Below are 10,813 nucleotides of genomic sequence, written 5' to 3'. Positions count from 1 at the left end.
AGTAGCTAAGAAAAAGATGTAGCTAAGGAATTAATGTGACTGAGGAATTATTTCCTTGAAACATAATTCTTCGGCAACCTCAATTCCTTAGCTACTGCTTTTTCTTGGACATTTGTATTTTTAAAAAATAATATTACATGTATTTTATTTATAAATACATGTTAAAACAGATAATACATATATATATACATATAAAATAAATTAAAATGTCCAAGGAAAAGCAGTAGCTAAGGAAAAGATGTAGCTAAGGAATTAATGTGACTAAGGAATTATTTCCTTGAAACATAATTTTTTGGCAACATTAATTCCTTAGCCACATTAATTCCTTAGCTACTGCTTTTCCTTGGACATTTTTTATTTATTTTATAAATAAAATACATGTGAATTTATTTTTTAAAAATACAAATGTCCAAGAAAAAGCAGTAGTTAAGGAAAAGATGTAGCTAAGGAATTGAGGTTGCCAAAGAATTATGTTTCAAGGAAATAATTGCTTAGTCACATTAATTCCTTAGCTACATCTTTTCCTTAGCAGCTGCTTTTCCTTGGACATTTTTTATTCATTTTATAAATAAAATACATGTAAATTTATTTTCCTTATATAAAAAGGACAGTTGTCATCGATCTTCCTAAGATTTGATTGGTTATTTGGTTCTCTTTGTCATTCTCATGTCATTTGTCATTCTGTCTTTGTCGGTTGTTAATGAAATAAATAAACAAATTTTCTTTCTCAGTCACTCACATTTTTTTTTTTTCCTGTCGTTAAGGTAATCAATAAATTTATTTGTTTATATATTTTGAAATCAAAATCTGACAGATCGCTTGAACAAAAAATAGTCTTTCAATTATAATAACTGTTTTTATTGATAATAAATGAACTGATTTATATATAACTTTATTAATATGATGATGGAAAAATCAATAGGCTTATGTACAAGAAAATAAAAGTATGTATCTATATAATATCCACATACATTCTATTTAGAAACAAAAAAAAAAAAAAAAGGGAATCATTTTATTCACAATTTTATTGACAATTGAAAATGTAATCATTCTATTTTGACAAAAAAGTAGAATATATATACATGTCTCTTTAAGTAAAAAAACTGATTGGGGACGTTCCAAAAATCACTCGGAAACTCGGAAGGTCAAGATTGTGATCATAGAAAATTTTGGATATTTTGTTGTGGTAGACATGATTTTTTGTTCATGTATTTTTATAGGCACAAAACAATAAATTATTATTGTTTAATTATTAATAATAATTATAAAAATACTTTTCACAACCGTATTAAGTAACAAAAGCAAATGGCATATGCAATATGGCTGTTTTTGTTATTTACAATATCTACAGTAACCTCTAGTTACTTTTAAGTTTATTTTATCACTATATTTTTTCATCTACTGCGCCGGTCCGGGTTTCCGAATGATTTTTGGAACGTCCCCATTATTTCAGTATAACTATTGATAAATATATGACTGTTATAATTTATTGATGGAACTGGTCATGTTGATATGATTAATGGCATAGGTGTTTATTTTCATAATTTCTTCTTTCACATCTTATAAATAATTCACGAAAATGAGTAATGTCACACTTTGTTTAGAAGTTGTGGTGAATTATGTAATGAAAAGAAATTGAAACAAATAAAATGAGGATTTGAAACTTTAAAGGTAATAATATGTTGGTGTTGTCTTGATATTGGTCATGATCTCACTAAAATTTCATTGGAAAATATTTATTAGTCTTACAAAATTTTCATGTATCTAAGCTAGGCAATTTTTTTGAAGAAGTTCTTTGATCAGGCTGGCCTTAATAAAGAGAAGTTAAGGTTTTCTTCATCAATTCTTGATCAGGCTGGCCTTATTAAGGATAAGTTAAGGTTTTCTCGATCAATTCTTAATCAGGCTGGCCTCATTAAGGATGAGTTAAGGGTTCCTTGATCCAATCTTGATCGAGTTATCCTTAATCAAGCATCTTGATCAAATATTGATCAAATTTCGATCAGGCTTCCAGTGTTAAGGAACATTGATCAAGTCTCAATCAATACTTGAAGTCAAATCGGGCTAGCCTGACCAGATTTCCACTCGGGATCATATTTATAAAGAAGAATTTTTTTTTTTAAAATACTTAAGAACATAATAATTCGCTCTGTGTGAATGAATGATTAATTAATCAAAAATATACATACCCCTGAAAACGGAGTAGTAAAATGGAAAATGTTTGAAGTAAGCACAAAAATGTTATAAAGAAATGGATTTTTTTTCGACAAAGGTTGCCGGAAATTTCATTGTTTTATAAATTATATGTTATTCGTGAAAATATAATGTCGAAATTTTTTTGAAAATTAATAATCAACATAAATGAAAAATAATTGAAAAAAAAGATTTTAGAATAGGCGCATGATTTTTCAGATCTTTAGTTTATGATTTGACAAATGGCTCAAGAAAAACGGAATATTAGCCACTTTTTGAATTTATTTTATCTACAAGTCATGGTAAATATAAAACTGCATAAAATAAAGAGTTATAATCATTTCATGAAATTGTTTGGAGATTTTTATTGAGGGTGAGTTTGAAGTCTCAGATTCATAGTTTCACAAAAATTCTATTTAGAAATATATGTTTTATGTACATGACTTGAAGCAGGAAACGTCGTATTTCGTGTACAAGTTATAGCAAATATAAAAAAGAGTCAAAATTGATTTTAAAATTTTTTAGGATAGAAGTACTGCACGGACAAAAATGAAAAGTAAAATTTATCATAAAAAAATTGTATAATTAATATTTTACGGAGGAAAAGAAGAATCTAAGGACAAAGTCAAATGAAAATTACCTATTAATAAAATGAAAAAACGGAGACGTGTTTTTATATTTTTTTAATATGAATTTTACAATTCAAAAAAATAAAACACAAGCTTAACCATATTAATTTATAAAATTTACATTTTTTTTTTCCTGTAGTTTTTTTCATGAGGTGTTTTTTGAATATAGGAATCATGATTTCGGGAAAATTCTATTTAGAAATATTTTATTATGAACATGAGTAATTTTGAAATGAATGTTTAATTAATTAATTGGGAATTGCATCACAGAAATAAAAGAATCGAAAATAAAGTGATCGAGACTTTGATGAATTGGGGTTTTTTAAAAGACATAAGAAAACATAATTATAGTTTGCTCTTTTTGTAACTGAATGATTAAGTTATCAAAAATACTCAGCCATGAAAAACTGAATAGTAAAATAAAAAATATTCGTACTAAACATCCACAAAAATGTCATAAAGAAATGAGTTTTGCTTCAACAGTGGCTGTACGAATTCGTTTAAACTCTATCTTTTTTAAAAATTGTCTTTTATTCGTGTGAACAGAGTGTTGTTTTTTTTTTTAAATTATTACTAAATAACAATGAAAATAATTGAAACATAAATGTGAATTACTATTTTTACAAAATAGCTCAATGAATAATGACATCAAGAGAAAGTATGATTGTGATAATATTTTTTAAAAAAGTATCTTCTTATTCTTATAAGAAAAACGGCGCGCGAAGCGCGCCCAGTGATCTCGTATTTTGAAATAAAATAATAGACTTTTACATAAAAATGCGGTACAACCAAATCTTAATTATATGACCCACTTATAATTATTCGCGCGTCGCGTGAAAGAGAATCTAAAGCCATGCGGTCGTTGCGGAGTCAGAGATTGAAAATAATTTAATTTAAACGACCCGTCAAACAGCGTGTCGCGACCCCGAACAATAGACGACGGGATTGAGATGCAATTCAGCTCTTTTTTATATGAATCGCTGACTCTACAATTACACAGCGATGACGCATATTTTACTTTACACAATTGTTACAATTTCGCAAATGAACACTGAACCAAATTTATTTGAATGTACTTACATTAGTTGTTGATATTTTCAATTCTACAAATCAACAGACAGCGTGTACCTTGGCTTGACCTTGAATTTGGCTTGTATGTGACAGGTTGGCTTGATTATTTTATCAACAATAAAATAATATTGTGGATTTATATATATTTTTATATGTATGTTGTACAATATTATTATACAAATTTGGTTGTATAATGTCGATGATTAAATTGCGTCAAATTACAGACACTAATGTAACACTGATTTCAAAGTAAAAATTACAATTAAAATATTAATTTTATTTGTATTTAAATAGAACAATTATATGCAATTGTACTTTATTGTACATTATTAACTGACCACGAGGTCGTGAAGTTTCATGATTAAATATTTAATTATTTTTAATAAATCACTTGATTATTTAATGCAGCAAATTATAATTTATATTATTCAATATTTATTTGATTAATTAAATTAACGCAAAACGTGCCTTGAATTTAATTTACACGAGCAAGAATAATTCAGACCATGCAGTCGTAATCTAATACCAGTTAAATTTGCAATTAATTTAATGAATTTAAATTGATAATTCAAGTAACCAAATGTTACTTAAATATTGTTAAACAAAAATTTAATAAAATAATCAATAAATTATTGAGTAATGGTAACTTACAGTTTGTGCTGACTCGTGAAAAATATTCTAAGTTTTTAAAGTAATTAAAATTCGACGAGGCAAAGTGCCTAAGCTAATAGAGCTGGAAGAGCTGTTGTAGGTCATGGAACCACTGACCAAGTGACCGAGATCTGGAGATCGATGGTCATCGATGCTCTCAGATCTATGGGAGTAGGTGGGGATCCTTCGGGGATGTTCGGTTTTCCTCCTTGGTCCATTTCCTATTTTCCTTCTGTTACTTGACGCTTATTGGTCAAAACAAATTTTACGATCTTTAATTACTTATTAAAATTATTTCTAGTCATTTAAATATGACATGAGTAGTATCGAGAGAATCCTTTTAATTTTAGGATTCTGTCGATATCACTCATTATATTAATTGATATCTGTTTGCGCCAGGATGTGGACTGTATAAAGGGATGAAATAAATGTGACAGGAAATGATGAACTTGTGGTTAAATAATAGCGTTTATTTAATAGGGAAAAATATATACAAAAGGGTGATATTACTCAATAAATATACTCTGCAAAAGGTTGTATACCTTTTGCCCAACGTGAAAATAACTCAAAAGTAATTATACTTGGTGTGTATCACCAGGTATAAATGGATGAAAAATAATGTGGTGTGTAATGTAGAATAACCAAAACGCAAGTGACTCCAGAACGCTGCTTGGAGACTTGCTTGATGTTGAACTCGAAGTTGGCCGGAGATCCTCGATGATGAACGAGAGACTCGAATAGTTACGGCAACGTACGGTGTAAGCCGAGCGTTGTTGTGACGACATGAGAGTTTCTCTAGTGTGCGCTGATTGGACAGTGAATAACAGAGATGCGCAGTGGTTACTGGTCATCTCTGTGACGACACACATTAGAGGAGCTCGCGTGAACATTCTCCCCCCCTTGACAAATTAATTGTCAACCTCATCTGTGACCTCAATTGGCAAAACACATAACTTAGCCACTGGCCTCTGATACTCAGCAGTTTGTGTTTTCACAGTGACTGCCCTGACTAATCCGTCAGCTCCAGGAAACACTTCAGTTACTCGTGCCAATGCCCATTTACCGGGTGGCAATCTCTCATCAATGACCAAAGCCATTGTACCCACTTTAATGCATGGAGATGTCTTTAACCACTTTGACCTGACCAAGTACTTTTGCAAGTACTCCTTCGACCACCTGTCCCAAAATGACTCCATAAACTTCCTCAACAATCGCCACTTGTTGAGTCTATTGTCAGGGACATCTAACACTGATGGCTCAGGCACAGCATTAAGTGGTTCCCCAATGAGAAAGTGACCAGGTGTCAATGCCTGGAGGTCATCAGGATCCTCAGACATTGGACACAATGGCCTAGAGTTGAGTAGACACTCAACTTGTGTCAGAAAGGTACTGAAGTGCTCGTAGGTGAGTTTATGATCACCTATGACTCTTTTGATGTGATGTTTGGCTGACTTTACAACTGATTCCCATTTACCACCAAAATGTGGTGATCCAGGTGGAATAAAACTCCAATCTGTACCATCTTTTGCTAGAAGACTGGCCAGATTTTTTACTTCTTTTGAGGATGCCTTAAACATGCGTTTTAACTCCGCATCTGCACCCACAAAATTAGTGCCACAGTCACTGAACAATTTCTCACATCGTCCACGACGACTGACAAATCGCTTAAATGCTGCTAAAAAACCCTCAGTTGTATAGTCAGTTGCTAAGTCGAGATGAACGGCTGACGAAGCCATACACACAAACACAACCAGGTAGGCCTTGTATGACCTGTTGCATTTACCTGACCATGTTTTCAGTTCAAATGGACCAGCATAATCAACTCCTGTATGGAGAAATGGCCTTGATTTCAATACTCTTGATGCTGGTAGTTGACCCATTAACTGTTGTGCAGCTTCAGCTCGATGTCTCACACAAACAACACATTTATTAATGAAACTTCTGACTGGTAGACGTCCTCCAACAATCCAATATTGTTGCCTCAAGGTGGCCAACATAAGTTGTGCACCACCATGCAAAGTATTTGCATGACACTCATGTAATACCAGTTCAGTAAGTTTCGACTCTTTTGGCAGTATCAACGGATATTTTTCTTCACTTGTCATGAGAGATTTACTCAGTCTGCCACCGACTCTCAAGGCACCATCTCTATCAAGGAATGGCGTCAATTTTATCAAAGAACTAGACCTTGACAAGGTTTCACCCTTTGATAATTGTTTAATCTCTTCATGAAAATATAACTGTTGATTATTTACTACCAAGCCCAGCAATGCATTCTGACGTTCTTCAGATGTAATCTAAGAAGATTTATTTACAGGGTATTTCAACGAGAAACTCTGATAAAATCTTCTCCACAAAGCTGCTGCTGTAACAGCTTTGACCAATGACGAGAAGTTGTCCAAAAATTCTTCACGTCTGGTTGACGTCACATTGCAAATTAATGGCTTTTCTTCAACCTGAGTCATGTCTATCTCTGGGTTACTCAACACAGGCCATGAATCTTGACTTTTGATAATCCAGGCTGGACCCTGCCACCACAACGAGTCTGTATGCAGTTGTGATGATGATGTACCACGTGATACGATATCAGCTGGATTATCCTCACCTGGCACATGATGCCAGGTTGCCTGTGTGAGTGTATTTTTTATAAATACTACTCTGTTATGGACGAAGGTTTTCCAACGACTAGCGTCGCCTTTGATCCAATAATAAGTGATGGATGAGTCAGTCCACAAGTGTATCTTTGCTGACTGACAACCCAAACTCTGTTGAATATCTCTCACCAATTTCACCAACAGCACTGCGGCTGACAGCTCCAATCTCGGTGTCGAAACTTTTACTCTAGTTTTATTGGAGCTGTTGGATTCGGCCTTAATAGGTGCTAGCTTCGATTTTGATGCTATTATATTACTCTTGGCTACACCAAGAGTATCAATAGACACCAAGTACACTACAGCCCCAATTGCTGCATCAGAAGCGTCACCAAATCCATGAATCTCAATGGATGAAACTGTTGGTGTGAGATTCAACCATCTCGGTATTTTTATCTCAGATAGATGACTCAGTTGAGAGACAAAGTCTCTCCATGGACCCAATAAATTTTCAGGAATTGGCTCATCCCAGTCAAGCTTAATCTTCCATAAAGATTGCATAAATAATTTACCCTTAACTATGACTGGTGATATCCAACCAAGTGGATCGAATAGTTGAGCCACTTGTGCTAAGACGACTCTCTTAGTGATTGCTTTAGGTTCTTTATATACTATTGGAATATAACTAAAACAATCAGCTGTTGTATCCCAATTGAGACCAAGTGTCCTGAAAACTTGATTACTATCACTCGAGGTGGATGATTTCTCATGAAATTCTACTGGAATTTTACTCAATAACTCACTCGAGTTACTTATCCATTTCCTCAGCTCGAAGCCACCTGAGTGAAGCATTTGTTGTATTTGTACCACCTTGTCAACCCCTTGTTGTATATTATCAGCACCAACATATATGTCATCCATATATGACCCTTGTGAAATAGCTGATTTAACCAACGGAAACCTATCTCCCTCTTCCAGTTCAAGTTGCTTCAAAGTAGCCAAAGCCAAAAATGGTGCTGGTTTGGTACCATATGTTACGGTTGTTAATTCGTACTCTTGAACTGGTGAGTCGAGTGTATGTCTCCAAAGAATTCTTTGATACTTTTGATCATCAGGATGGATGATGATCTGTCTGAACATTTGTCGTATGTCACACGAAAAAACATACTGATATGCTCTCCATTGTGTGAGTACAGACACCAAAGAATTCAATAACTTGGGACCCTCGTACAAGTTGTCGTTTAAAGATTCACCAGTATTTGTCTTTTGTGAACCGTTAAATACAACTCTCAACTTTGTTGATGTACTCGACTCTTTGATGACACTATGATGTGGTAGGTAATAGCATCTAGAATGGTCTTCAACAGGTGATGCTTTGACCATGTGACCTTGTGACTCGTACTCATTCATGAAGTCACAATATGCCTGTTGAAGGGCTGGATTTTTAGCCATTCTCTTCTCTTGGTTGTGTAACATTCTCAAGGCTAACTCATACGAGTTACCAAAGTTGTCTACACACCTTTTAAACTGGTACCTTACCACAAAACGACCGTGTGCATCTCTCTCATAGGTTGAAATAAAATATTTCATACAGACGTCATCTGTAAGGTCTGATGACTCTGATGACTCAAACTGCTCTTCTTGCAGCCAAAACTTCTTGACAAGTTGGTACAACTCTTCTTCTCTCTGACATTTGATGCCCTGGTGATAATGCTTTGATGTCATGAGAGAAATATCTCTACCAAAGCTCGGTGTGTTACCAGATAACACCCAACCCAGCTCTGTACTCTGAGCTGTTGGATGGTCTTCTCTACCTCTCAAGACGCCTTCCCTTAATACTGTGCTGTATACATCAGCACCAAGGATGGCGTCAATTGGCGCTGGCAAATAAAACTCGGGATCAGCCAGCTTCAGATGTTGAATCTGAGGCCAATTTTGTAATTGCTGCCTCTTAATGGCTGCCGATGGTAACAACCCAGTGAGCCTTGGCATAATTAAAGCTGAAACAGCTCGGCGATACACCCTGGAGATCACCGTGATTATAATTTCTCCCCTAGCTTGCATGGAATTTTGGCCAATGCCAACCACTGCAAGGCATGCTGACGATCTGTTGAGTCCTAGACGGTTTGCTAATTCCTCAGTAACCAGTGACGTCTCAGACCCTTGATCCAGCAATGCTCGGATAGTGACAACCCTACCCCAGCGATCAAGAGAGTCCACTTATGCTGTTGTCAGCAGTACTGGATGCTGAGGTGTGAGCCTCTCCACTAGGACTCGTACTTGATCTTCTCCCTGTTGAAAAATTGTCAAATGTAGTTTCCTGTTTAAACTCATTGACCTAATTTAACAACGATGAAATTGAAAGGAACACAAGCAAATGTTGAAACATATATGTACACCATGAAAACATAAGAATGTAACAACAATTTGAGTACTCTTGGCCTTCGAGTACTCCTCCATGACACGAATGCACCGATGAAACAAATATAACCCTGTGCCGATGTACAACAAGACAAGAAGAAAAAAGAAGAAATGAAAAAAAAGCATTGACCACACCCCTTCAGTCAGCTCGAGATATAACAGCTGTAAGCATCATAAAATTCCAAATAGCATACACCTATATACACATGCATGCCTGGCCTACACATGATATATATATATGTCCATGCCATGACAAGTCAATGTCACATGAACACATATATATATATATGCATACGTACTCAATGCAGTGCACCCATGTATATATATGCATATACATTTACTCAATAAAAAAAACTACGTTTAGTTTGATTCAGATGGAGATGAAAGGAGAAGTGGAAACGTGATAATATCAAGTACATTTAATTTATATTTTTTTATTAAACAACAACATGTTTAGTTTTGTTGTTTTTTTTTTTTAATTAAGTGTGTCAATATATGTGTAAAAAAAAGAAAAATAAATGATGAATATTGACCACATGAACAAGTAATATTTTTGCAAAATATAATGTAAAAAAAAAAAACAATGTTGAATTAAATATTTAACTGATAACTTATTGGCTCGAATTTTATGTAGAAAAAGAATAATAATAACGTATCAAAAATGGTTTTAAATATAAACATATGTAAAAATGATTTTAAATATATACAAGAGTGAATTTAAGTTTAGTAATAATACATGATTTTACGTATAAAAAAAATGATTTTAATTATAAAAAAAAAAAATACTGAATATATCAAAGATAGCAAGTGTAGAGAATGTTGTACAAAATTACAAAGTCATTGTTGCTCTGGTGAATTGTGTCTTTTTTTTGTTCAGGCACAAAAAAAACGATGAACTATTGCCTCGAGACCATCTCGAGACAGTAGAGGCTCTACTAACAATGCCAACTGTTGGCTCAATCAACAACAGCAAAAAAAACCCAAATATTTATGTTGTTTTTACTTTTTTTTCTGCTGCTGCTGATGTCGATGTTGGTGCTGGAGCTGTAGTTGGCTTTGATGTTGATGATGGTGTTGGCTCTGTGGCCCTCTTGGACCTGCTCTTGTAGCACAACATGGTGTGGTGCCTCTGCCCAGGACATCTCCTGCACGTCTGTGATATCTTGCAGTGTGCAACTGCATGAGAGCCCAGGCAGTTGAAACAGATGAATTTTGCCCTTTTTGTTTTAACAAATTCATCTCTGGCGACAGGTGACA

The 10,813-nt window shown here is 34.1% G+C and overlaps 2 protein-coding genes across 2 annotated transcripts; both read right to left on the bottom strand.

Annotated features, from left to right (window-relative positions):
- Positions 1–5,452: 5,452 nt before the first annotated feature.
- LOC122856835 lies at positions 5,453–6,649 on the bottom strand. The gene has a single exon (XM_044158739.1). It carries the CDS (start codon positions 6,647–6,649, stop codon positions 5,453–5,455), a length of 1,197 nt encoding a protein of 398 aa, XP_044014674.1.
- Positions 6,650–6,841: 192 nt separating this feature from the next.
- On the bottom strand, positions 6,842–8,587 carry LOC122856759. Its single transcript, XM_044158614.1, has one exon. It carries the CDS (start codon positions 8,585–8,587, stop codon positions 6,842–6,844), a length of 1,746 nt encoding a protein of 581 aa, XP_044014549.1.
- Between the last annotated feature and the right edge of the window lie 2,226 nt (positions 8,588–10,813).

This window comes from Aphidius gifuensis, linkage group LG1 (assembly GCF_014905175.1).
Source record: "Aphidius gifuensis isolate YNYX2018 linkage group LG1, ASM1490517v1, whole genome shotgun sequence".
Classification (NCBI taxonomy): Eukaryota; Metazoa; Arthropoda; class Insecta; order Hymenoptera; family Braconidae; genus Aphidius; species Aphidius gifuensis.
Note: the sequence above shows the minus strand (reverse complement) of the source record. Positions and strands in the feature narration are given on the sequence as shown.

What these genes read in the sequence shown, in the direction of transcription:
- LOC122856835 (XM_044158739.1), bottom strand. Translation starts at nt 6,649, where the DNA reads ATGACAAGTGAAGAAAAATATCCGTTGATACTGCCAAAAGAGTCGAAA.
- LOC122856759 (XM_044158614.1), bottom strand. Translation starts at nt 8,587, where the DNA reads ATGGCTAAAAATCCAGCCCTTCAACAGGCATATTGTGACTTCATGAAT.